The sequence below is a fragment of the Hemitrygon akajei genome, chromosome 18 (genome assembly GCF_048418815.1).
Source record: "Hemitrygon akajei chromosome 18, sHemAka1.3, whole genome shotgun sequence".
NCBI lineage: Eukaryota > Metazoa > Chordata > Chondrichthyes > Myliobatiformes > Dasyatidae > Hemitrygon > Hemitrygon akajei.
In genome coordinates, this window is record NC_133141.1 from 58,954,295 (window position 1) to 58,982,100 (window position 27,806).

At 41.6% G+C, this 27,806-nt stretch overlaps 1 protein-coding gene and 1 long non-coding RNA gene across 3 annotated transcripts in view; one reads left to right on the forward strand and one right to left on the reverse strand.

Annotated features, from left to right (window-relative positions):
* Nucleotides 1–3,541, reverse strand: part of LOC140741478 (uncharacterized) — a 151,720-nt gene extending 148,179 nt beyond the window's left edge. The window contains exons 1-2 of one of the 2 annotated variants that reach the window (XR_012102068.1): nt 3,410–3,541; nt 2,615–2,731 (exon numbers count right to left, since the gene is read on the reverse strand). This is a non-coding gene — a long non-coding RNA (uncharacterized lncRNA). Of the gene's footprint in view, nt 1–2,614; nt 2,732–2,856; nt 2,964–3,409 lie in introns of those variants that run through there. The other variant, XR_012102067.1, reaches the window with a different exon arrangement.
* phb (prohibitin) lies at nt 3,133–26,884 on the forward strand. Its single transcript, XM_073071719.1, has 6 exons — nt 3,133–3,350; nt 4,506–4,667; nt 4,950–5,092; nt 13,768–13,884; nt 22,654–22,749; nt 26,168–26,884. Exons 1-6 carry the CDS (start codon nt 3,263–3,265, stop codon nt 26,381–26,383), a joined length of 822 nt encoding a protein of 273 aa, XP_072927820.1. The 5' UTR covers nt 3,133–3,262; the 3' UTR covers nt 26,384–26,884.
* The last annotated feature ends 922 nt before the right edge of the window (nt 26,885–27,806 follow it).

Here is a 27,806-nt window from a genome sequence, read left to right on the forward strand (position 1 = left end):
CAAGCCAAAATCAATTTGGAGAAGAAAAAAAATCACGCATGCGCAATCAACTGCCCGCACAAGGCTTCACGGTCATTGTAGTCTTTCTCGGGGTAAACACACGTATAAAGCGGGCGTCTTTTTTTCGTAAAAGCGAAAATCCTCTTTGGTTAGCGAAAACAAGTACTAATGTAAGTCTTTCATAACAGCGAGCTGTCGTAAAGCAAACGTTCGAAAAGCGGGAGCCACCTGTACAAACAACATTAGAATCCCTTCAACCCTGTATCTGATACATCGCAGTGAAAAATGTAAGCGAATACATCTCATCTAGGATGTCTACTACTTTTTAGTACACACGTGCTGAACCCCCGAACGGAGACTAAACATTCACGTTACGCTGTTACATGCACAATCAGTCATGATACAATAAAGTTAGACAAAAGGTACGCTTTGGCACAACTTTTACACGATATTGCCTGGTAGTTAAATTACAGGAAGACTGACCTACTTGGCTGGTGAGGAACTTTGCAAGCCACGCTATCCAGCATCGAGTCCTTTACTCATGAAAGTTTAAAGCATCCACATGTAAAATATCTCAAATTACCAATATTCTCCATTCACCAAGCACAACGAATTCACATGGATATTGTAAATTAATGCTCACCTTTCCTCACCATACCTAGCATCTCTGGGAGAACTTGATTCCAATGCCCCAAAAGCTTCGGCAGCAGAAAACAAAATGGTCTCCCTACTATCCCACGCGTGCATAATGATGTCACCATCTCCACTTGAAGGCAAAGACCACTATTCTAGCATTACCCGGATGATTGCCTGAGTACACTTTTTAACGATAATGAATAGCATTCGATGGTCTCCCGGTTACACTTTGACAAACTTCTATAGATGTGTGGTGGAGAGTATATTGACTGGCCGCATCACAGCCTGATATGGAAGTGCCAGTGCCCTTGAACGGAAAATCTTATAATAAGTAGTGGATATAGCGTCGTCCATCCTCACCATTGAGCACATCTACATGAAGCATCGTCACAGGAAAGCAACATCCATCATCAGGGCCCCCCACTATCCAGGACCTGCTCTCTTCTCGCTGCTGCCATCAGTAAGAAGCTTCAATTCAGCCACATAAGCTGAAATGGACTCCCCTTTTGATTCCACTTATGAAACCGCATTCAACAACAGCTTAGGTTCTAAATGTCCCTGCATTACCTTCACAAGAGTAGCAAAGCTCATTTGGCTGGTTTTGTTGGAGTAGTCAAACTTCTAAGCAAGCTGTATTCCTTTCCATCCATTACACTCAACAAAACTGACACTTGCTTTCCATTGGCTAATTCATTTGCTTTAAAATACTGCTCAAGTCACTTAGTATACAATATCTGTTGTTATCTGTTGTGTAATTGAACATGTCTATCTTTCCGAAGTAGCCAGCCATTTCTGCTTTTTTAATTTATGATTATTATCACCCGATACTCACTGTTTATGAACCCGTGAATTCTGTCCATTTTCTGCTTTTTTTCTTTAACTCAAACATCTCACTACGTTTCAACAGGTAGGTAATTGTCTTGGATTCATTTTGAATCTTCCTCATCACCAGTGTTATGTTTTTGTAACTCCAAAATTTAATCGATTAAAAACACAGGGAAACTGGAATGAACATGTATTCTTCATTTTTACTTTAGTGGGGTGTGCATTTATGACGAGATGGAATAATGATGTATGGCATTCATGTATTTTTACATATAACTTGTAATGAATTTTGTAAACAACAAAGAATGCTAATTCAAACAATATATTTACAATATTATTCAAACATCACTGTAATATTAAATACACAACAAACGAGCTGCCAAAATTTCTTCCACTTTTAGTTGATCATAGGGTCAGTCTAGTCCAGGTGCACTCACTGTCCAACCCAAGATGAATGTTGATTCTAACTCTGATTACACTCCTAGATACTAAAACTTCAAGCAAAAAGTACAAGATTATAAGATTGCTATAAAATTCTCTCTTCCATTCACTGGTTTTGGAAACCCACAATTCAATGTCCTGCTTTTAGATTGTATTATGTACCACACGGCATTCCCTCACTTTATATATCCATTTTGTCCCTCAAACCTGGAGGAATGGTTTATGGGACGAGGTAGGAATAATATAATCCTTTCCACGGCCTTAAACTAAATCAATTTCCTGAAATAAGAGGCTCTGTAGGCAGTAAATGCAAGGATCGTTAACTGAACGACTCAGGCTATTAACTGGAGAAACTCAGCAGGCCAGGCAGCTTCTACGGAAAGAGTACAGTCAACGTTTCAAAACAAGACCCTTCATCAGGTAGGTCTTGGCCCGAAGTCGACTGTACTCTTTTCCATTGATGCTTCCTGGCCTGCTGAGTTCCTCCAGCATTTTGTGTGTGTGTTACTCGGATTTCCAGCATCCGCAGATAGAGGACTTCATATTAGCAGCACCTCTCTCACACGGTTCCTCTCCGATCTAAAGTTTAAGCCTGTTGCCAGGAGACTTTATAAAGAAGCCACGATTAATATCACAAACTAGATGGGTGGGTTGCAAAGATATATTTTTAAAATATCAAGGGATACGAGTAAGGGCAGGAAGATAACATTACCGTAAATTATCAGCTACTGGATGATGCAGTCAATAGGAGGCGCTAACCTGCCTTCTCCGGCCTTTATTCTTTGTGCTACGAACATGCGCAGAACTTGCCTCTGCCTCGGGTTAAAAACTGGAGGAATAATTAGCAACATTTGTCGTGAACAAAACAAGAAATTAATCTAAGAGAGAACAAAAAATAAAATGTGGAATACTTGAACAGTTTAAAGACACATTGCTTGTGTTATTGTTTCTTACATGTATGTGTACACTCTACAAAGAAAAATATCTTAATGAAAGCTTAAAGCCTCGGTGCAAATTTAACCTTCCCAAAATACTACATGGTCACAGAGTATGAACAGATATGCACAGATGCACAGGCACATTGCAGTTCGACATCACGTGTGTCTGCCCTTGTCTTTGAGCATCCTGGGCATTGTAGTTCACAGTGCATCATTCACCCTCGTCTTTCAGCAAAAAAGACGACATTTCCCATGATGTGCGAAAATCAGCTGCAGTTGCGTTTGCAAATTGAAGATCAGGGGTTGAGTCTGCGCAGTGGGAGCGTGGAGGTGACCGTGTGGCCTGGGTGATAGCTGCAGCTGGCGAACATTGTCTTATTTGTTTTTCCCTCATTATTTTGGGCCGTTTTGTGAAGCCAGAAATGGCCGCGAAAGTTCTGGAGACCATTGGGAAGTTTGGAATCGGGCTGGCTATTGCCGGAGGGATCGTGAACTCGGCACTTTACAACGGTGAGCTGTCCCCAGCGTGTGGTTTTTGGCTGGGGCCCATTCCTCGGGCCTACACTCACCTGCTGGGAGCTCGGCCTCTCAGCTCTGGGCTAGAGGTTACGTATTCCGTGTCCTTAGCTCTGTAGGTGTCTTCGAACTTTTCCTTTGAGTCTCAGAGGAGCGAGTTCGAAGCTCAAGCTGTTTTCCCACGTTGCGTCTCGCCATTATGCAATCTGCAGGTTAATTCAGAAGTTGCAAACTTATTCTTTCGGGTGTCAGACTTCCGATTTGGGCTGCCACAGGATAAAGGGAAATTTCATTTAATAGTTTGGAGTTTGCTGATTTGGAAGATCATGAGTCATTGTCCTGAATTAACATTGTTAACGTTTGATGTTCATCTGCCAAAGCACATTGGCATGTAATAGCAAAATGTATTTAATAAGTAACAATAAAAATGTAAATGTTAAGATATTTCTTTTATGGTGTTGTGATAGTTATGGACCGAAACATCGCCTGTTTATTCATTTCCATAGATGTTGCCTGACCTGCTGAGTTCTGCATGCATTTTGAGTGCGTTGCAATGGATCTCCAGTGTCCTTCCCCCTCTCCACCCTTTTTATTCTGATGTCTCCCCCTTCTTTTCGAGTCCTGAAGAAGGGTCTTGGCCCGAAACGTCAACTGTTTATTCATTTCCATGGATGCTGCCTGACCTGCTGAGTTCCTCCAGCATTTTGTATCTGTTTTGCTTTGAATTTCCAGCATCTGGAGAATTTCTGTTTAATGGTTATTCTGTTAATTGTGGTGGTTTATGAATTGTTTTTACTGGTGTTCTGGTACCTTTATATTATATCTGAATGCCAATTTTCTACAGACCATATTGTACTACAGTATTTTTCTCATTTGTGTTCAAGTCTTGGAGTGGGATTCCAATGTTGCTGAGAGTACCAACTGAACTTGGTTCAGAGATTTTTCCTCCCTGGTCATTGACCGGAAGTGTTGAGCATTGATTCAACTAAAACCCTTTAAACTATAAAAGGCTTCCAGCTTGAGGAATGTGGTAATGATCAGATTATTGCAGTCAGTGAAGGAGGCCTAAATAAACAATGTTTCTTGGGAGATATATAGATTTATATTAAAAATGCCACTTAAAAGAGCACCTGTCTTTCATTTCCATAGTTGATGCTGGACACAGAGCAGTGATATTTGATCGATTTCGTGGTGTTCAAGAAGTTGTTGGTGGTGAAGGCACACATTTCCTTATTCCATGGGTACAAAGGCCAATCATTTTTGACTGTCGATCACAACCAAGAAATGTTCCAGTTGTCACAGGTAGCAAAGGTCAGTATAAAAATTTCTCTTTTTTTGGTCAGTGTTAATTGTTATGAAATATGCTTCTGCAAATTTGTGAGAATATACTGAGAATTCGAAGAATTAATGTGCAGTTGAGTTGATAAAATGTCAGTATAAATTTGTGCCGAAATGAGCAGTTTGACCTCTTCATATTAAATTATAAAATGATGCCAGCAGTGGAGTATAAAATTGAATGCGTCATACATTACTAAAATGATGAAATTTGGACAATGGTCTTGAATTACTCAACTTTGTTTTCCTGTGTTACAGATTTACAGAATGTAAATATCACACTGCGTATACTCTTCAGACCAGTGACTGACCAGTTGCCCAGGATTTACACCACCATTGGTGAGGATTATGATGAAAGAGTCCTGCCATCCATCACAACAGAAATCCTGAAGTCTGTTGTTGTGAGTACCTTAACAGTTTAGGATGATGGGGAATAAGGATAAATACTTAAAGAAATAAAAATGCTTGTACACTTATGGCACATTACAAAACTAGCGTTCTACCATTGGATCTGTTAATAATGGGAATATTTCACCACTAACTAAATACGAAAGCTATATTTTAGCTCCTTTACTGTGCAATAGCTTTTGCCCCTTAAATTTTTATTGCCTACAAGTTGCGGAGCTGGAAACATGCATTTTTTTTCTGCAGTTGGTTATTGCACTTTGTCAACCTGTTTCAAAACAATGTTGTGCCGATCTTTTAACCAAGATTAATCTAACTCTTCCCTCCTACATAACCCTCCATTTTTCTTTTATCCATGTGCGTATCTAAGAATTTCTTAAATGCCCTTAATGCATCCCCTATACCACCACTCCAGCAATGTGTGTCTCTGACATTACCTGCCCCCCCCCCGCCCCATACTCTACTTCAGTCACCTTAAAAATCTGTCTTCTCATGTCAGCCTTTACTACATCTACTCGAGAGACCTCCAGGCAGAACACGCTTCATCCAGTACAGGTGGCCCCCATTTTTCGAATGTTCGCTTTATGACAGCTCGCTGTTAAGAAGACCTACATTAGTACCTGTTTTTGCTAACCAAAGAGGATTTTTTTCTTTTCCGAAAAAAAGACGCCTGCTTTATGTGTGTTTACCCTGAGAAAGACTACAATGACCGTAAAGCCTTGTGCAGGCTGTTGTTTGTGCATGAGTGTACGTGCACATGCTGTATGTGCCGATTATTTTTTTCTCTCTCCAAATCGATTTTGGCTCGCTGTCTTCCCGATTGTGATAAGTGAAACTACACCGTAATACAATATTTCTACTTTATATAGGGTGTATATCATATCATTCCTGCTTTTACTATATGTTAGTGTTATTTTAGGTTTTATGTGTTATTTGGTTTGATTTGGTAGGTTAATTTTTGGGTCTGGGAATGCTCAAAAAATTTTCCCATATAAATTAATGGTAATTGCTTCTTCAATTTACGACATTTCGGCTTACAAGCAGTTTCATAGGAACGCTCTACCTTCGAATAGCAGGGGAAACCTGTACCACTCTGCCTTCTGTGGGCAATCCAATTCCCACTCCATGCAACCGAGTTTCTCTGGATCCTATGGCTCCTGACCTTTAAATGAACATGGAGAACCTTGTCATACTCTTTACTAAAATCCATACACGCTGCATCCAGTACTCTAGTTTCTTCAGCTTGTTTTGTCATAAACTATCCTTCCTCCATATGCTCAAATCCTCTACAATAGTTTGCCCACCACTGATGTAAGACTTGTCTATATTTCCCCAAATTATCCCTTTTACCTTTCTTGAACAAAGGATTAACATTTGCCATCTTCCAATCTTCTGATACTACTCCTGTGGCCAGTGAGGACACAAAGATTGTCTCTAGTGGCACAACAATCTCTTCCTTCACTTTTTTTTTGTAGTAACCTAGGGCATATCCTGTCTGGCCCTAAGACTTGCCCATCCAAATGTACTTCAAAAGTTCCAACACATCATCTTTCTTCACCTTGACATATTCCAGCATATTAGCCTGTTCTACACTGACCTCATTTGTCAAGGCCCCATTCACTGGTGAATACTGAAGCAATATTCATTAAGGGCCTTCCCTCCCACCTCTGAATCCAGGCATGTTTGTTCTTCACATACAAGCTTAGGGTTTTCCTTAATGCAACTTCCCAAGGCCTTCTCATGTCCCCTTCTAGTTTCTTCTTAAGCACTTTGCTGATTATCTTATAACTCTCAAGAGTACTATCACAAACAAGAGAAAATCTGTAGATGCTGGAATTCCAAGCAAGACACACAAAATGCTGGAGGAACTCGGGGAGTAAACAGTTGATGTTTTGCGCTGAGACCCTTCATCAGGACTGGAGAAAAAAATGAGGTCAGAGTAAGAAGGTGGGTGAGGGGGAGGAAGAAGCACAAGGTGGTAGGTGATAGGTGAAACCAGGAGGGGGAGAGGTGAAGTAAAGAGCTAGGAGGTTGATTGGTGAAAAAGATACAGGGCTGGAGAAGGGGTAATCTGATAGGAGAAGGTAGAAGACCATGGAAGAAAAGGAAGGGGGAGGAGCATCAAAGGGAGGTGATGGGCAGGTGAGGAGATATGGTGAGGGGGAGGGGTATCACTGGAAGTTTGAGAAATCAATGGGAAGTAGAATTAAAATGGGTGGCCATTGGGAGATCCCACTTGTTCTGGCAGGTAGAGCGTAGCTGCTCAGCAAAGCGGTCTTCCAATCTACGTTTGGTCTCACCAATATACAGGGGGCCGCACTGGGAGCACCAGGCATAGTAGATGATCCCAACAGACTAACAGGTGAAGTGTTGCCTTACCTGGAAGGACTGTTTGGGGCCCTGACTGGTAGTGAGGGGGCAGGTGTAGCATTTGTTCCGCTAGCAAGGATAAGTACCAGGGGGGAGATCAGTAGGGAGGGGTGAATGGACAAGGGAAATACATAGGGACTCCCTTCTGGCACTCATTCTGCTTGCAAAATAAGTGCTACGCCTGCCCCTACCACCTCCCTTACTGCCATTCAGGGCCCCAAATACCCCTTCCTGCTGAGGCGACAGTTCACCTGTAAGTCTGTTGGGGTCATCTGAATCCGGTGTTACCAGTGTGGCCTCCTTGTATATCGGTGAGACCCAACATAGAATTGAAACCGCCTTGCCAGGCACCTGCGCTCCATCCACCAGAAAAAGTGAGATCTCCCAGTGGCCACCCATTCCAACTTGTCACTCCGTGGCTGCCTCTACTGCCATGATGAGGCCACACTCAGGTTGGAGGTGCAACACCTTGTATTCTGTCTGCGTAGTCTCCAACCTGATGGCGTGAACATCAATTTTTTGAACTTCCTGTAATGCCCCCTGACCCCTCACCATTCCCATTTCCCTCCCACTTTACCTGCCCATCACCTCCGTTTGGTTTTCCTCCGCCTTCCCGTTTTTCCATGGTCTTCTAATCTATCAGATTCCTTCTTCTCCAGAACTGCATCTCTTTCACCAATCGACTTCCCAGTTCTTTACTTCAACCCCCACCCCAGGTTTCACCCACCTTCTTCCTCATCTTTTTTTTCCAGTCCTGATAAAGGGTCTCAGCCCAAAACATAGAATGTTTATTCTTTTCCTTAGATGCTGCCTGGCCTGCTGGGTTCCTCCAGTATTTTGTGTGTGTTTCTCAAGAGCCCTATTTGATTAATGCTTCATAAACCTTAAGTATCCTTCCCCCTTAACTCTTGAGGGGCATTACCAGAAGTTTGAGAAATCGATGGGAAGTAGAATTAAAATGGATGGCCACTGGGAGATCCCACTTGTTCTGGCAGATGGAGCGTAGGTGCTCAGCAAAGCGGTCTTCCAATCTACGTTTGGTCTCACCAATATACAGGGGGCCACACTGGGAGCACCAGGCGTAGTAGATGATCCCAACAGACTAACAGGTGAAATGTTGCCTCACCTGGGAGGACTTCCACCTCTTGTCAACCGTAGCTCCTTCAGCCTACTATTCCTTCCCTGCCTCAGTGGGACAAACCTGTCCAGAACACCATGCAAGTGCTCCCTAAACAATCTCCACAATTCCCTGAGAATATTTGTTCCCAATTTACACACCCAAGTACCTGCCTAATAGCATCATAATTCACCCTCCCCAATTAAATATTTCCACATACCACCTGCTCCTATCCTTGTTCAGGTCAACGCTAAAGGTCAGGGAGTTGTGGTCTATCTCTGAAATGTTCACCTACTGAGAGGTCTGTCCCCTGACGAGGTTCATTGCCTCGTACAGATCCAGTATGGTCTCTCCTCTAGTCTGCCTCTCCACATTCTGTGTCAGGAATTCTTTCTGGACAAACCTAACAAATTCCACCCCATCTAAACCTCTTGTACTAATGAGGTGTCAATTAATATGAGGGAAATTGAAGTCACCCATAACAAGAACTGTGTTATTTTTGCACCTTTCCAAAATCTGCCATCCAATCTGTTCCTCATTGTCCCTGTTCCTATTGGGGAGCCTATAGAATACTCCCAATGGTCTGATTGCTCCCTTCATGTTTCTGACTTCCATGCTGATTTGACTCAGTGTATCCAAAACAGGTATTGCAAATTGTTCCAATGCCATATAAATGCACAATAACGTAAAGAGATCAGAGGGGCAAGATTCCCCCCCCCCCCCCCCCCACGGAAATGATTATCTGGTTCCAGCTGGCAGTGGAAGCAGATGCGATTGCATCTTAGAGATGTTTAGACATACTTTATAGGAAAGATGTAGAAGAATATTGATCTTATGCAGGCAAAAAGGATTAGTGTGGGTAGGCATCACATTGGTATCAACAGGGTGGGTTATAATGGCCCACTTCTGTGCTGTAAATTTCTGTGGTTCTGCTGTACAGTCGGCCCTCCTTATCCGCAGGGGATTGGTTCCAGGACCCCCCTCCGGATACCAAAATCCACGGATGCTCAAGTCCCTTATATAAAATGGCACGTGGCCAAGTGGTTAAGGCGTTTGTCTAGTGATCTGAAGATTGCTAGTTCGAGCCTTGGCTGAGGCTTGCGTGTGTGTCCTTGAGCAGGGCACTTAACCACACATTGCTGTGCGACAACACAGGTGCCAAGCTGTATGGGTCCTAATGCCCTTCCCTTGAACAACATCGGTGGCATGGAGAGGGGAGACTTGTAGCTTGGGCAACTGCCGGTCTTCCATTTTAAAAAAAACCTTGCCTAAATCCCAAAACTTTAAAATCCATGGTCTATCGAGACTAACGGAGGCCTACTACTATAAAATGGCGTAGTATTTGCATATAGCCTATGCACATCTTCCCGTATAGTTTAAATCATGTCTTGATTACTTATAATACCTAATACAATGTAAGTGCTATGTAAATAGTTGTTATACTGTATTGTTTAGGGAATAATGACAAGAATAAAAAGTCTGTACATGTTCAGTACAGACACAAACATCGTAGCTCTTCTGGGAACGCTGATACCACCTCGGCATCAGCTGATCCCAATTCTCCCGTGATCTTTACATAGCTAGCCAGCCATCCCTTACTAGCTTTAAACTCCTTCCTCTTGCTCACAACACAAGTAGCAAATGAACGAGATGCCAGGCGAACAATGCTCAACTTCTGGGTTTTCCCGATCCACGGTTGGTTGAATCCGCGCATGTGGAACCCACAGATAAGGAGGGCCGATTGTATTTTCTCTATGATAAATACCATGCAAAATTTCACTGACTCTTTCAGGTAGGTGGAAAGGGTTGTGTATTCAGCCTTTATGCAGGATATTGGATTGGGCATTTTTAAATTTGTGCACTAGCCAGATCTGCTTTATTGATTTTAAATGTCTCCTGAAAAAAATTTGTATCTGCTTTTGACATTCCTATTTATTCCAACGATATTCTAAATTAGTGGTCACCAACCTTTTTAAGCCCAAGATCCCCTACCTCAGCCTTAGTGAAAGGCAAGATCGACCCACTAAATCATTTAGAGAAATAACAGCTCAGATTGTACTTCCAATTTGAGGCCTTTTATTTGGGCTAATTGTATTTGAATTACATAAAATGCTTTTGTCAAACTTTCAAATTAACTCAACCAAGAAAACACTGTAACTAGCATATTAAACAGGCCATAGCTGTCTTTCTTCAAGAATATTACAATACTTAATACCTTTAATTCTAAGTTTCATTATTTAATTTTATTTCAACACGAAAAATAAATTAATAAAAATTGACTGTTGCACTCAGTGTGATGACTGGGGCTAGTTCTGCTAGTTCCCTGAAATTTGGCTCATAACTACAGACAGCCAATCTGAGACAGTCTGTGAGGTGTCTGTCAATAAGACAGCTCCTGTACTTGGATTTAATAATTTTCATCTGTGAAAATGCAATTTCACACAGATAAGTAGGCACTGACTTTTAGTGCACATGTGGTAAGATGAGGAAACTTCTCCCTGCTGACAAGCCCCCAAAAGTCCCTTGATCTTACTTTAAGCTCGATGTCATTTTGCAGATCAATTATTTCCTTGTCAATATCACTTGGCACACCAAATACTTGCTGGAGTTTGGCTGCTATCTGTTCTATATTGATCGACAGAAATGGGTTTGAAATAAATGCAGCAATATCTTTCATGACGTTTAACTCCCCAAAACACTGATCGAACTCTATTGCCAGTTTGTCTAGGTAAGCACAGTACTGCTCAGGGCAAAAAGCATTTTTTTCCTTGATGTCCTGTAACATTTTCTCCAAGTTGGGAAAGTGTGTCAGCCTCCCTTTCTTTAAATTTGAAATCCAAACACCAAGCTTGGCCTTAAATGCATTTATTGCGCTTATCATGTGGGGCAGGTGTCAGTCTTTTCCCATGAGCTCATTGTTATGTGCGTTTAATTTAACCGTTAGGTCTGTCAGAAACCCTAAATCCAGTAGCCACGCATCATCTGACAGTTCCTCATGCTCCTCATTTCTTGTCAACAGAAAAGTCTTTATCTTAGGCAGCAAGTCAACAAATCGTTGCAGCACTTTGCCGCAACTCAACCACCAAACATCAGCATGAAGAATTATGTCTCTGTAAGCAGCATCGAGCTCATTCGATAACACCTTGAATAAGCGGTGCTGAAGCGCTTTTGCTCAAATCAAGTTTTTCAGTTTGACCACCAGTGTCATTACATGAGAAAAGTCCATGACCTTCCCAGCCAAGGCCTGCTGATGAATCACACAGTGATAATCCAGGAAGTCGGGAAAATCTGGGTCATTACAGCGCAGCGCTATAAAAACCAACGCACACACCGCACATTGCTGGGGCCCCATCAGTAGTAATTGCCACCAGTTTATGAATGGGGATAACCATATAATTTTTACGGACATAATTTTTAAATTCATTGTAAGCTCACCTCTCGTTCTCTCCTTTAAGTGCCAAAGAGTGAGGAAGTCCCCCTTTGTCGTAAAATCTTGGAAAGCCATTCTGACAAATACAACAAGCTGAGCTGTTTGCATTACATCCAGGGATTCATCAAACTGTAGTGAAAAATATTCACAGAGTGACAAGTCCTTTAACACTTGTCGATCCACGTCCTCTGACAGTGACTCTACCCTCCTTGTCACTGTTGCAGGGCCAAGCAGTATATTACGTATTGTAGTTTTGATGTTGTTTTTGTTTTTAAAGTAATTAAAAACCGTCTCTGTGGTAATGGCCGTTGCTGCCTTGAATGAATCGCCATCTGTAAAAGGCTTCTTATGTTTCGCCAAAAGGTGACTTACATGAAATGATGCTTCAATGGCAGCCTTATTTTGAGCAGCATGTTTTGTGAAAAACGATTGCTGGGCCTTCAACCCCGATTTCATCTGCTCAACTTTCCTGGCACGGATTGCGCTCTTTGGTGGGGGGGGGGTAGGTGTCTATAAATTTCTGGTGGTTGCTGTTGTGGTGCCGCTCCTGATTCCCTCTTAGTCAGTGCCTGTGTTTGGTGGCACAACGTACATACACACTTGTCTTTCACCAAGGTAAATAGAAATTCCTCCTCCCATTCTGGATGGAATTTATACGTTTTCGCCTTCTTTCATGGAGCCTCCACCATGCCAGCTAGCTACCTTGCAGGATATCACCAGCGAGTGCCTTAATCTAATTGGTCACTTTGATGCAGCGCAAGCTATGTTGAAAAAAATACAACAGTCGCACAATGTCAGCACACATGTGACACACGACACTGGAAAAAGAGAAACCCAATAACCAGGGAAAGCAACTAAGTGGGTTAAAAATGACTCACATATGTGCTCTAGGGGTAAAATTTGCTTTTGCATCAAAAGGTTTATCAAGCATAATGTATTTGTAGTAACTTCTACTTTGGACCACTTGACAACTGCATGCCTGACGGAACAACTTTATCTGGGACAGCGAAGCCAATACAGTATTTAACATACAGAGATTTTCACTGAACCGCAGTGCACGGCGGAGGGGCTATACTCGGATGCGCAGTGGGCAGAAAGAACGGAAGTAAAACTCTGCAACCCCGGAAACAACCTCTCTTTACAAACAGCTTTCCGTAGCGGGAGTATTGCTATATTACCATTACCCTAATTAGTATTACTTTTTTATAATGCTCACATTACAACAGTATTTGTGTATTTATTTTTCTTTTTTTTTGGGATCTACTGGGAAAGTCTCAAAAAGATCAACCAGTTGCCGATCAAGATCGACTGGTTGGCGATCACTATTCTAAATCATTTCAACTGTGAAGCAACGTTTCAAAGTCCACCATATAAAAGGACTCATTTAAGTTCTGCACAATAGCAATGTATTGTATCCATATGCAGACAGGCAGGAATTAATCATCTGAGCAAGTTTTCAAATAGAAATGAACCATTCAGCCCAGCCAGCCATACTGCCTGTTGCACTCTTGTTTTTATCCATCAGTTTAAGCTCTGTATATGTTTGTGTCGTAGATCAGTAGTTTTTCCACATTCTGTCATTGAATTGTAAAATTTTATATTGGAGTCATTTGGATGCATTTATACAAACGTAACTTCAAACAGAAATATCCAAAGTTAGCAGGTTTCATATTGTCAATGATATAATACAATTTATGGTCATTTCTACTCTATAATTTATTTGTTAAGTAAATACAAAATTGTGTATGTTCCAGGCTCGGTTTGATGCTGGTGAGTTGATCACACAGAGAGAGCTGGTCTCCAGACAGGTTAGCGAGGATTTGACAGAGAGAGCTGCAACTTTTGGACTCATCCTGGATGATGTGTCACTGGTAATATTTGCATTTTCATTTGCTATCTTCCCTACATTCTTATGGCTTCTTGAGTTATTTAACCTTGATTCAGTATTTTAATTATCCGCATTCTTTAAGAAGAAATTTTAAATTATGGTTTAGTCCAGTTATGGTCCAGTAAAGCTCAATCTTGCAATTTCTGTCATATATTTTGTTCCAGTAATGAATTTGATTGTTTCTGTTATCTTAGGCATAGCTAAGAGTGGTAGGGAGGTGACAGTGACACGTGTCATTGCATGAAATATGTATTCTAAGCTTAAAGTCAACACCATACAGCCATCTATCTTCAGAAAATCTGCTTTTGTGAAAAATGTCATTATAACTCTTAATTTCATGGAGTCCAGATCTTTTTATGCCAATATAATTTGGTCTGAATCATCAACATTGGAATTAAGGAACAGCCACATCTCATAGCTTTCAGTAAGAAAGATTTTAAAAATGTGCAAAAGCTGGAAGTCTGAAATAAAGAAAACATGCTGGGGAAAAAACATAACAGGTCAGACAGCGATTGTGAAAAGAGAAACAGCCAACATTTCAGTCACAAACAAGAGAAAACCTGCTGGAAATCCAAGCAACACACACAAAACGCTGGAGGAACTCAGCAGGACTGGAGAAAAGAAGCTGAGGAGTGGATTTGAAAGGTGGGGGGAGAGGAGAAAGAAACACCAGGTGATAGGTGAAACTTGGAGGGGAGAGATGAAGCAAAGAGCTGGGAAGTTGATAGATAGAATAGTACAGCACATTACAGGCCCTTCGGCCCACAATGTTGTGCCGACCCTCAAACCTTGCCTCCCATATAAACACCCACCTTAAATTCCTCCATATACCTGTCTAGTAGTCTCTCAAACTTCACTAGTGTATCTGCCTCCACCACTGACTCAGTTAGTGCATTCCACGCACCAACCACTCTCTGAGTGAAAAACCTTCCTCTAATATCCCCCTTGAACTTCCCTCCTGTTACCTTAAAGCCATGTCCTCTTGTACTGAGCAGTGGTGCCCTGGGGAAGAGGCACTGGCTATCCACTCTATCTATTCCTCTTAATATCTTGTATACCTCTATCATGTCTCCTCTCATCCTCCTCTCCAAAGAGTAAAGCCCTAGCTCCCTTAATCTCTGATCATAATCCATTCTCTCTAAACCAGGCAGCATCCTGGTAAATCTCCTCTGTACCCTTTCCAATGCTTCCACATCCTTCCTATACTGAGGCGACCAGAACTGGACGCAGTACTCCAAGTGTGGCCTAACTAGAGTTTTATAGAGCTGCATCATTACATCGCATCTCTTAAACTCTATCCCTCGACTTATGAAAGCTAACACCCCATAAGCTTTCTTAGCTACCCTATCTATCTGTGAGGCAACTTTCAGGGATCCGTGGACATGTACCCCCAAATCCCTCTGCTCCTCCACACTACCAAGTATCCTGCCATTTACTTTGTACTCTGCCTTGGAGTTTGTCCTTTCAAAGTGTACCACCTCACACTTCTCCAAGTTGAACTCCATCTGCCACTTCAGCCCACGTCTGCATCCTATCAATATCTCTCTGCAATCTTCGACAATCCTCTACACTATCTACAACACCACCGACCTTTGTGTCGTCTGCAAACTTGCCAACCCACCCTTCTACCCCCACATCCAGGTCATTAATAAAAATCACGAAAAGTAGGGAGGTCCCAGAACAGATCCTTGTGGGACACCACTAGTCACAACCCTCCAATACCAAATGTACTCCCTCTACCATGACCCACTGCCTTCTACAGGCAAGCCAATTCTGAATCCATCTGGCCAAACTTCCCTGGATCCCATGCTTTCTGACTTGCTGAATAAGCCTACCACGTGGAACCTTGTCAAATGTCTTACTAAAATCCATGTAGATCACATCCACTGCACTACCCTCATCTATGTGCCTGGTCACCTCCTCAAAGAACTATCAGGCTTGTTAGGCATGATCTGCCCTTCACAAAGCCATGCTGACTGTCTCTGATCAGACCATGATTCTCTAAATGCCCATAGATCCTATCTCTAAGAATCTTTTCCAACAGCTTTCCCACTACAGACGTAAGGCTCACTGGTCTATAATTACCTGGACTATCCTTACTACCTTTTTTGAACAAGGGGACAACATTCGCCTCCCTCCAATCCTCCGGTACCATTCCCGTGGACAACGAGGACTTAAAGATCCTAGCCAGAGGTTCAGCAATCTCTTCCCTTGCCTTGTGGAGCAGCCTGGGGAATATTCTGTCAGGCCCTGGGGATTTATCTGTCCTAATGTATTTTAACAACTCCAACATCTCCTCTCCCTTAATATCAACATGCTCCAGAACATCAACCTCACTCATATTGTCCTCACCGTCATCAAGTTCCCTCTCAGTGGTGAATACCGAAGATAAGTATTCATTGAGGACCTCGCTCACTTCCACATCCTCCAGGCACATCTTCCCACTTTTATCTCTAATCGGTCCTACCTTCACTCCTGTCATCCTTTTGTTCTTCACATAATTGAAGAATGCCTTGGGGTTTTCCTTTACCCTACTCGCCAAGGCCTTCTCATGCCCCCTTGCTGTTCTCAGCCCCTTCTTAAGCTCCTTTCTTGCTACCCTATATTCCTCAATAGACCCATCTGATCCTTGCTTCCTAAACCTCATGTATGCTGCCTTCTTCTACCTGACTAGATTTTCCACTTCACTTGTCACCCATGGTTCCTTCACCCTACTATTCTTTATCTTCCTCACCAGGACAAATTTATCCCTAACATCCTGCAAGAGATCCTTAAACATCGACCACAAGTCCATAGTACATTTCACTGCAAAAACATCATCCCAATTCACACCCGCAAGTTCTAGCCTTATAGCCTCATAATTTGCCCTTCCCCAATTAAAAATTTTCCTGTCCTCTCTGATTCTATCCTTTTCCATGATAATGCTAAAGGTTAGGGAGCGGTGATCACTGTTCCCCAGATGCTCACCCACTGAGAGATCTGTGACCTGACCTGGTTCGTTACCTAATACTAGATCTAGTATGGCATTCCCCCTAGTCGGCCTGTCAACCTACTGTGACAGGAATCCATCCTGGACACACTTAACCAACTCTGCCCCATCTAAACCCTTGGAACTAATCAAATGCCAATCAATATTAGGGAAATTAAAGTCACCCATGATAACAACCCTGTTATTTTTGCACCTTTCCAAAATCTGCCTCCTAATCTGCTCCTTGGTATCTCTGCTGCTACCAGGGGGCCTATAGAATACTCTCAATAGAGTAACTGCTCCCTTCCTGTTCCTGACTTCCACCAATATTGACTCAAAAGAGGATCCTGCTACATTACACACCATTTCTGTAGCTGTAATAGTATCCCTGATCAGTAATGCCACCCCTCCTACCATCCCCTCCACCATCTATCCCTTTTAAAGCACTGAAATCCAGGAATATTGAGAATCCATTCCTGCCTTGGTGCCAGCCAAGTCTCTGTAGTGGCCACTACATCATAATTCCATGTGTTTATCTAAGCTCTCAGCTCATCACCTTTGTTCCTGATGCTTCTTGCATTGAAGTACACACACTTTAGCCCTTCTACCTTACTACCTTTACACCCTTTATTCCGCTGCTCTTTCTTCAAAGCCTCTCTATATGTTAGATCTGGCTTTACTCCATGTACTTCTTTCACTGCGCTATCGCTCCGTTGATTAATGAAAGAGACTGAAGGCCATGGGAAAAAGAAGAAAAGGTGGGGGGAGGAGCACCAGAGGGAGGCAATGGGTGGGCAAGGAGATAAAATAAGAGGGATAAGGGGATAGGACATATCAGAATGAGAAGTAGAATTAAAATGAGTGGCCACTGGGAGATCCCCCTTCTGGCAGAAGGCGCGTAGGTGCTCAACGAAGCCATCTCCCAATCTACATAGGGGCTCACCGATATATGAGAGGCCACACCGGGAGCACCGAACACAGTAGATGACCGCAGCAGACTCACAAGTGAAGTGTCGTCTCACCTGGAAGGACTATTTGGGGCCCTGAATGGTAGTAAAGGAGGAGGTGTAGGGGCAGGTGTAGCACTTGTTCCACTTGCAAGGAAAAGTGCCAGAAGGGAGGGACGAATGAACAAGGGAGTCGTGTAGGAAGCAATCCCCGTGGAAAGCAGAAAGTGGTTGGTGGTGGGATCCAGTTGGAGGTGGTGAAAGTTTCAATGAATTATGTGCTGGATGCGGAGGCTGTTGGTGTGGTAGGTGAGGACAAGAGGAAGTGTGGATGGATGGGTTAAGAGTATAGACGTGCGTGAAATGGAAGAGATGCAGTTGAAGGCAGCATTGATGGTGGAGGAAGGGAAGCCCCTTTATAACCATATAACAATTACAGCCCGGAAACAGGCCATCTCGGCCCTTCTAATCTGTGCTGAACGCTTACTCTCACCTAGTCCCACCGACCTGCACTCAGCCCATAACCCTCCATTCCTTTCCTATCCATATACCTATCCAATATTACTTTAAATGAACCTGCCTCTACCACTTCTACTGGAAGCTCGTTCCATACAGCTACCACTCTCTGAGTAAAGAAGTTCCCCCTCGTGTTACCCCTAAACTTTTGCCCCTTAACTCTCAACTCATGTCCTCTCGTTTGAATCTCCCCTACTCTCAATGGAAAAAGCCTATCCATGTCAACTCTATTTATCCCCCTCATTATTTTAAATACCTCTATCAAGTCCCCCCCCAAACCTTCTTCCTCCAAAGAATAAAGATCTAACTTGTTCAACCTTTCTCTGTAACTTGGGTGCTGAAACGCAGGTAACAGTCTAGTAAATCTTTTCTGTACTCTCTATTTTGTTGACATCTTTCCTATAATCCGGTGACCAGAACTGTACACAGTACTCCAAATTCGGCCTTACCAATGCCTTGTACAATTTTAACATTACACCCCAACTCCTATACTCAATGTTCTGATTTATAAAGGCCAGTATACCAAAAGCTTTCTTCACCACCCTATCCACACAAGATTCCACCTTCAGGGAACTATACACCATTATTCCTAGATCACTCTGTTCTACTGCATTGTGTTTTTATTTCTCAGTTAAATCTGCGGTTTCTATTTCATTTGAAAGTTACCATCTCCAGAAATGTTCCTTGTCTTACTGTGATTTGATGCTGTTGTTAAAACAGCCTACTTATCCATGCTCTCTTTCCCATCCTGTATTTATCCAGTTGTAATGATCTTGTGTCTCATCAGTATCCCCCAGGTCTTTAGTACTTTCAATTTGGATTGTAGCCAAGGTTTAGCAGAACTTGATCTCTCAATTTTCTATCTCAAGTTTGAAGTAATAAAAAAAATCCACCCAAATCAGTAGCCTAGACTTGCACATGTTCTAATTATTGTTACAATAACATTAAAATAGAGAGGGTTTGTTGTATTACAGTAGCAATGCCACAGATACATTGGAGAGGAAGGAACATAGATAAAATTACCGTAGATTCCGGATTTTAAGCCGCTACTTTTTTCCCACATTTTGAACAGCTTTGAACTCTGCGGCCTTTAATACAGAGCGGCTAATACATGGTTTTTTTTCATGCCGCCAAAAACATTTTGCCTCGTAACAGTAGACCAATAAAATTGAGTAGTTCACAGAGGTCCAATGAAATTGTACGATAAATCAAGCGCACTTTCACAATTAAATTATTGTAAATCAGTCATTTGTACTCACCCTCATCAACATGGAAAACACTCGAAGAAAAGCATTGTGCTGCCTTTATGGCAGTTATTTAGTTTATAATATTTTCGCTTAGTAATTCATTTTCTAGTTAAAGTTAGAAGAGTTTTAACTATATTTGTTTTCTGTACTACATCGCGGGATGCTATGACGTCACACCCGGTTTCGCCGCGTCTTGTGGGATACCAGTTTGCGATAAACGGGACGGCGGGGGGGAGCGGCGGAGCGAAAACGCTGCTTTTAAGTTAAAGGCGATCAATAACTTTTCCTGGTAGGCTGCAGTATATATATTTTTTACCAGTCGTTAGGAGATATTGGAATGTTGTTCAGTAAAGAAGTATACACAACGTATATTTAAAAGTAGCCGCGTTACAGGCACGGTTCGAAAAAAAGCATTTGCAATATGTATTTGTTTTTGTTACCATATGGATTTAATTAAAAGTTAAAAAATCCTCACGTGTAATATCTTTCTGTGTAAATATCTCATATTACAACGTAGGACACCTGCGGCCGAAAATCCGGTGCGGCCTTTACAAGTAAAAAATTGATTTTATTTCTAAAATTAGAGCCAGCGGCTTTTAATCAGGTGCGCTCTGTAGTCCGGAATCTACGGCTTCAAATGCTGCGGACTTGGAAAGGAGCAAGTGAAAAGTGTCTAAAGTCAGTGAAAAACATTTTAGCATTTGGGCTAATGAAGGCTGCTTACTGAGTTTTCACTTTAGCTTGTTCTGGTGAAAACGGAAATTTTCAGAACCTGCATTTAGCTGGCCTTTTAGATCAGAGTTACTTCAAATGCTGATTACTCATTGACAGCTATTGTTTGAGAGTTATTGAAGAGGTTCTCATAAACTAAAAGTAAATATGCACGTAGGAATTGCAAATTTTTTTACAAATAGAGTTTTGTATACATGACTTTGTAATTGATCCATTATATGTACAGTGGCATGCAAAGTTTGGGCACCCCTGGTCAAAATTTCTGTTACTGTGAATAGCTAAGTGAGTAAAGGATGACCTGGTTTCCAAAAGGCATAAAGCTGACACATATCTTTAATATTTTAAGCAAGATTACTTTTTTATTTCCATCTTTTACAGTTTCAAAATAAAAAAGGAAAAGGGCCCGAAACAAAGGTTTGGGCACCCTGCATGGTCAGTACTTTGTTTCAACCTTTGTTTCAGGCCCTTTTCCTTTTTTGTTATTTTGAAACTGTAAAAGATGGAAATAAAAAAAGTAATCTTCTGTTAACACCCCCTTTGGCAAGTATCACAGCTTGTAAACACTTTCTGTAGTCTTTCAATTCTTGTTTGGGGGATTTTTGCCCATTCTTCCTTGCAGAAGGCTTCTAGTTCTATGAGATTCTCGGGCCGTCTTGCATGCACTGCTATTTTGAGGTCTATACACAGATTCTCGATGATATTTAGGTCGGGGGACTGTGAGGGCCATGGCAAAACCTTCAGCTTGCGTGGATTTTGAGGTGTGTTTAGGATCATTATCCTGTTGTAGAAGCCATCCTCTTTTCATCTTCAGCTTTTAACAGACGGTGTGATGTTTGCCCCCGGAATTTGCTGGTATTTAATTGAATTCATTCTTCCTTCTACCAGTGAAATGTTCCCCGTGCTTAACAGTTGGAGAGGTGTTCTTTTCATGAAATTCTGTACCCTTTTTTCTCCAAACATACCTTTGCTCATTGTGGCTATAAAGTTCTATTTTAACTTCATCAGTCCACAAGACTTGTTTCCAAAACACATCAGGCTTGTTACGATGTTCCTTTGCAAACTCCTGATGCTGAATTTTGTGGTGAGGACACAGGAAAGGTTTTCTTCTGATGACTCTTTCATGAAGATCATATTTGAGTAGGTGTCACTGCACAGTAGAACAGTGCACCACCACTCCAGAGTTTGCTAAATCTTCCTGAAGGTCTTTTGCAGTCAAATAGGGGTTTTGATTTGCCTTTCCTGCAATCCTATGAGCAGTTGTCTCGGAAAGTTTTCTTGGTCTTCCAGACCTCAATTTGACCTCCACCGTTCCTGTTAACTGCCATTTCTTAATTATAGTACGAACTGAGGAAACGGCTACCTGAAAACGCTTTGCTATCTTCTTATAGCCTTCTGCTTTGTGGGCATCATTTATTTTAATTTTCAGAGTGCTAGGCAGCTGCTTAGACGAGCCCATGGCTGCTGATTGTTCAGACAAGGTTTGAGGAGTCAGGGTATTTATAAAGCTTTGAAATTTGCATCACCTGGCCTTTCCTAACGATGACTGTGAACAAGCTAATTAAGGTCTGAGACCTTGGTAAAAGTTATCTGAGAGCTCAAATCTCTTGGGGCGCCCAAACTTTTGCATGGTGCTCCTTTCCTTTTTTTTCACTCTAAAATTGTAGAAAACAAAAATAATACACTAATCTTGCCTAAAATGTTGAAAAGAATGTTTCATCTTTAACTTTATGACTTCTGGAGATCAATTCATCATCTACTCACTTAACTATTCACAGTAACAAATTTTGACCAGGGGTGCCCAAACTTTTGCATGTCACTGTATATAAGAAAGCTTGCAGAGGGGAAAAAAGAAGTTGGTATTTTGAAGTATTTAGCTAACCTAATATTGGGGTGTGTATGGTAGTACATAATTATACCTTGGTTATGCAGTCTGATTCTCTGGTGAAAAAGTCTGATCGGTACAAGAAAACATTTGACAATTCTATGTTGTGAGATTGTACCAAAATAGGGAAAAATGGTGAGAGTTTAAAAACCCGAATTTGAGAATGTTGAGTTTGAGATTCCAGTTCCTAAAATCTTATACCCCAGTAAATATATCACGACCAGCTACTACTTACCATTGTGACCATGAGCTCACAGACTCTGCAAGAATTTCTCAGTTAAAAATGCAGGATGAAAATGCATGAAGCAAATCCTACTTCCCTCATTGTTGATCAACTGTGAATTCCAGCAATTATACATTCTGAAAATTCCCAGACTTGGTATAATTGGTTTGCTAGCAGTGTTTGATTTTCATTTTGTATTTCTGATCTTGATATACCCACCTTTTTTTTTCCCCACAGACTCATTTGACCTTTGGCAAAGAGTTTACAGAGGCTGTGGAGCTGAAGCAGGTTGCACAACAGGAAGCTGAGCGAGCCAGATTTATTGTAGAAAAAGTGAGTACTGGGTTGCTACACCAGTTACCTATTTGCAATCCAAACAAGAAAACAAATAGTTTATGAATGAAAAGTAAATCTATTAAGATTTAAGCTCATTTGAAGTTGGTCAACCTGGACAATCATTCCCTCTAACCTGACAAATTCTAGCAGCTTGCTCTAACACAGTAGTTCTCAACATGGGCCAAGGAACCATGCTGAAAGTAAATAACAAAAAACTGGGGGCCATGGGGGTTTTTGACCATTTTAATGAAATATTAAAATATATAAATAAACTACATATATTCATTTTTTAAAATTGGAACCCTGAATGAATTCAATGGGAAAATATGTTAGATGTTGCAAATGAGGCAGCAAAGTGGATTAGCCTGTGTGTAGGTGGTAGGAGGGGGTGCAGCATGTCAATCTTTATCTCTACTCTGACTTGACCATTCGCCAATCACCATTCACACCCTGTGGGACAGCCTGCTGAGCCCTGCTCCACGTCCAACCCCAATCACAAACCAGTTTGGGCAGGACAAGGCCAATCAGTGAGTATGCAGCAAGATGCTGATTCTGTCCCACTGACCTGTGTGTATTATAATACTTGCAGAGTGTGGCATAGAGGCAGTGGGGTCATTTGCCAGAAATGGCTAAACTGCAGAGAGGCAAGAAAGTGTGAAACCTACCAGTGTAGCACTATCTACCATTACAGCTTCCATTAAATCACTGATGCTTGGCATATTTTGAAAGGAAGTTCAGTTCACTTTTCTTGATAGTATTGCAGTGTTCAGTGTTTCTAAGTCGCAAGATCGCATCAGCGAACAACACAACCAACAGCAGATATTGTCCTGCAGATATTCCACAAAAAATCTTTTGTATCTCCTTTCAAATATGATTCTACTATTAAGCTGCATGCAATTGGAACCTGTGAGTTACATTTTGATGGTGTGTAATTGGGCCAATTGAGCAATCTGGTGTTTTGCTGTCTCCAAACCTCACTGAATTCCCTTGGACTGGAGTATGTAGTCTGGAAGCTTGGAGACCATTTTCAACTCTATTGCTTCTCTCCAATTGAGGGGTCAAGCAAGATTGAAGTTGATGAGAATGAGAGTGGAGGATGAGCGGGTGTTTGATGCCGTCTGCCTGCATTTGACTGGTCTTAATTTCCCGCTCACTGGCTGCTGTCGGAGGAAAGTTGAAGCCTTGGGTTCTGCATGGATTGATTGGCGTGGCTGTGGAATTGTTTTGGGATTTTGAGGTTCATGCTGCATGCATTTCTGATACTGGTTACTCTTTTATCGCTGTTTTTGAGCAGTTTGATTGATAAGGACTGGGACGCTTCACTGCTTCGTCTGACGTTTTATCTGTCAGATATATTTGAAAAACCAAATTTATTAAAGAAAAAACTGAAATCTCATAATATGCAAGGAGGCTATTTCTGCTTTCCTTGGAAACCTCAAGCTTTTCAGCAGCAATACTGGACATTGCGAGTTTAAATAATTTCCTTCAATAGACAATAGTAGGTGCAGGAGTAGGCCATTCGGCCCTTCTAGCCAGCACCGCTATTCACTGTAATCGTGGCTGATCATACACAATCAGTACCCCGTTCCTGCCCTCTCCCCATATCCCTTGACCCCGCTATCTATAAGAGCTCTGTCTAACTCTCTCTTGAATGCATCCAGAGACTTGGCCTCCACTACCTTCTGGGGCAGAGCATTCCACATATCCACCACTCTCTGGGTGAAAAAGTTTTTACACATCTCTGTTCTAAATGGCCTACCCCTTATTCTTAAACCTCTAGTTCTGGACTCACCCATCAGCGGGAACATGCTTCCTGCCTCCAGTGTGTCCAATGTCTTAATAATCTTATATGTTTCAATCAGATCCCCTCTCATCCTTCTAAATTCCAGTGTATACAAGCCCAGTCGCTCCACTGCCCGCTCTTAAAATAGAACTGTAAGATGATCTAATTGTGTATCTTGATCATTTGAAACAACTGCACACTGATAATGGAATTTCGGTCTAGAGACCTGCTTGAGATGCATATTCCAGACTGGGTGGTGGATCCATTTGGGGTGAATGTGAATGATGTTGACACCACATTGCAGGAATGTCTTATTGAGCTGAAGAGTGATATAACAGCTCAAGTGAAATTCAAACACAGCAGATTCCCAGTCATCAAGAACCCCCTCTTGGCCTCACCAGTGTAGTCCAAAGGAAAGCTTATGTAGCAATACGTTTGGCTGCAGGAGCTGACAGAAGGATGTTCATTGATGTCCAGCCTCCATAGGAGCTCTACTCCAGATTTGCTGTCTGGGTTTATTCCCGTAGCCTTCGTCCCTCCCGAGGCTGCCCACAAGGCTCTGGGGCTATTTACCCATAGCTGGGGATCTGGTTCACGAGCACCAGGGCATGTCCACACACCGGTGGGCCTGTGTGCTATGTGTGCAGGGGCTAGACCTCCTCCCTGTCCTCTGTAGTTCAGCCTGAGTCTGGAAGTTCAGTTTCCATGTACTACATGTGTGCTGGCAAGGAGAAAGAAGAAAGAAATTGCCTTTCGACTCTCAAGAGAGCATAGGCTATCAACTTTTGCTGTTGACGTTTCTGTAGCAGGCAATTTCTTTTTTTATGAGGTCGAGTTGCTAGCTCGACGCTCAACCCAGCATGAACGGAAATTGTGCACAGGAGCCGGCTGGATTCAAACTCGGGACCTTCCGCCCCAAAGTCCAGCGCTGATGCCACTGCGCCACCAGCTGGCAGTACTGGCAGGGAGAGACTTGCAAATCGTGAGACTGCTAGCCAGTGGTGGAAGCTGAAAGTGAGAGCAATACGTACTACCACACTACAATACTACACTGGACACATCACAACAGCCATTTTGACATTTGTAACACATATAATATATCTAAACTTTTAAAATATAAATATTGACTGAATAAGAATAATTAGTACAGTTGATCAAAAAAAACTTAAGCAACTTATGGAGACTATAGAAGGTGGGGACCACAGAGGTAAATCAAAGTCACAAGGGGGCCACAAACAAAGAAATGTTGAGAATCACTGTTGTAGTTAATTGCCCAGTTAAATAACTCTTGCAGAAAGGTAGTGCTAGTTTTTCATAATGAACACAAATTACAACAAATGTTAATGAAATCATGGGAGCTTTTGTTTTTGAGATGCTGCACGTTTTGAAGCATCTTTAACTTGAATTCGGGTTAAATTTCTGTAGCCGCAGTGATTTGAATATGGAATTAGCTGCCAAATGGTGTAATTAAAATGAATAACAGATGTTTGTTGGGGAAGTTGAATAAATTTGTTGGGGAGATGGGAATAGAACATGCTGATATAAACCATTGTGGGAGAACAGTGGTGTGCAGATTAGGTAGAGAAGCAGTTTTCATTCTGTAACACATTGCAACATTGTTTTGTTGGATAGGCTGAACAACAGAAGAAAGCAGCTGTTATTGCTGCAGAAGGGGACTCCAAAGCTGCAGAACTCATCGCTAATTCCCTGGCACAAGTTGGGGATGGTTTGATTGAACTGAGAAAACTGGAAGCTGCTGAAGATATCGCTTTCCAACTCTCAAGGTCCCGCAATGTAACCTATTTACCATCCGGTCAATCAACATTACTCCAGCTGCCCCCACATTAACAAAGAACTTTGTCACAGTACATTGTGTGTCCAAAATAGCTAAATCTTATGTATGTCCTATCCCTCAATACCATCTTTGATACCAAAAGTTTCATTAATTGACCATTAGAAAGAATTACAAATGGAAAAACTATCAATATTCAATGTTTGAGTTTTTTTTAAGCATTCTTTCCTAGTGCTGTGGTTTGACTTATTCTTTCTCTGCTGCAGGAATTGCCAAAATTTAAATACAAATAACCAGATCCAAAATTATGTTATTAGCTTGCAAAAGTAATGTTCCAGCAAGATGATATGCAATTTGTAATTAAAGCATGGTGTAAAATTGAAATGTGGATTAAAATCAATGAAAGCATTGTATTGATTGTTCCTTCAATGCAAACTATAGAAAATTCTGTATTTGTTCTGCTTTGAATACTCGGTGTAGAAAATTATATTTAATGACAGTAATAATGGATGCACAAGTAACTTTTTTTAATTCAATAAATGTACTGAAGTCATTAATATTTTGTACTCATCATTTAATTTTAATTGTGGTCTACTGCTTTATAAATTGAATGTGCAGCAATGGAACTGAGTAGATGTAAATGTGTAGTACCACAGTGAGATGGATTTAATCCTAATTTCTTTACCGCTGAGTTCCTTTGTGGAGATGGTGAAGAAGACGGTTAAGATGAGCATTTTAATTGTTCCTAGATGTGAAGGAGCCGAACCATTGTCCCAAAGATTCTGCACACTAGTAGCTGATTTAGAACAACAGTTCTGGACATGTAAAACCTGCCACTTGGTTTTTCCTAGTGCATGGGTGGCAAACTTATGGCATATATACCCAAGATGGAACTCGCAAGGATTCTGTTAGCACATAGTATGCAGTTCTGCCCTTCAATTCTGTAAGCCCAATCCATAATAAAAAGATATATAATGGTTGTCTTCGCTGCCAAACTAAGCAGAAAATTATTTATTTTACAATTCAAGAGCAATAAGATGTTTTCACAGTAAATCTCTCATGCAGGAGTGTGATGTTGGATGATACATTGTGAAATGCTCGCAGAACGGGTGTACACATCAGCAAGCTGTTACAATAACAATACTATTTAGAAATGATTAAAAAAATTTTTTAAAAGATTAATAATTTTTAACAGGTTTTCTAAAATTAATTTATTTCAAACATATTAATACATGTAAATAAGCAATGACTCATCCTTTCATAATTATTATTGCTAATTCATCAATGATAATCTGTACTAAAATTGTACTGGCACACAAGAATCTTTAGGTGATAGCCAATTTGGTCCCACTCCTGTCCTTGGGATTGTGCAAGAAATCGTAAGAGGACTAGCAACAATACACACAAAATGCTGGTGGAACACAGCAGGCCAGGCAGCATCTATAGGGAGAAGCACTGTCGACGTTTCAGGCCGAGACC

Bases quoted from the DNA above. Each gene is read 5' to 3' on its own strand.
- phb (XM_073071719.1), top strand. From the start codon at position 3,263: ATGGCCGCGAAAGTTCTGGAGACCATTGGGAAGTTTGGAATCGGGCTG. The intron at 3,351-4,505 runs GTGAGCTGTCCC...TCATTTCCATAG, and splicing joins GAACTCGGCACTTTACAACG to TTGATGCTGGACACAGAGCA. The intron at 5,093-13,767 runs GTGAGTACCTTA...TGTATGTTCCAG, and splicing joins AAATCCTGAAGTCTGTTGTT to GCTCGGTTTGATGCTGGTGA.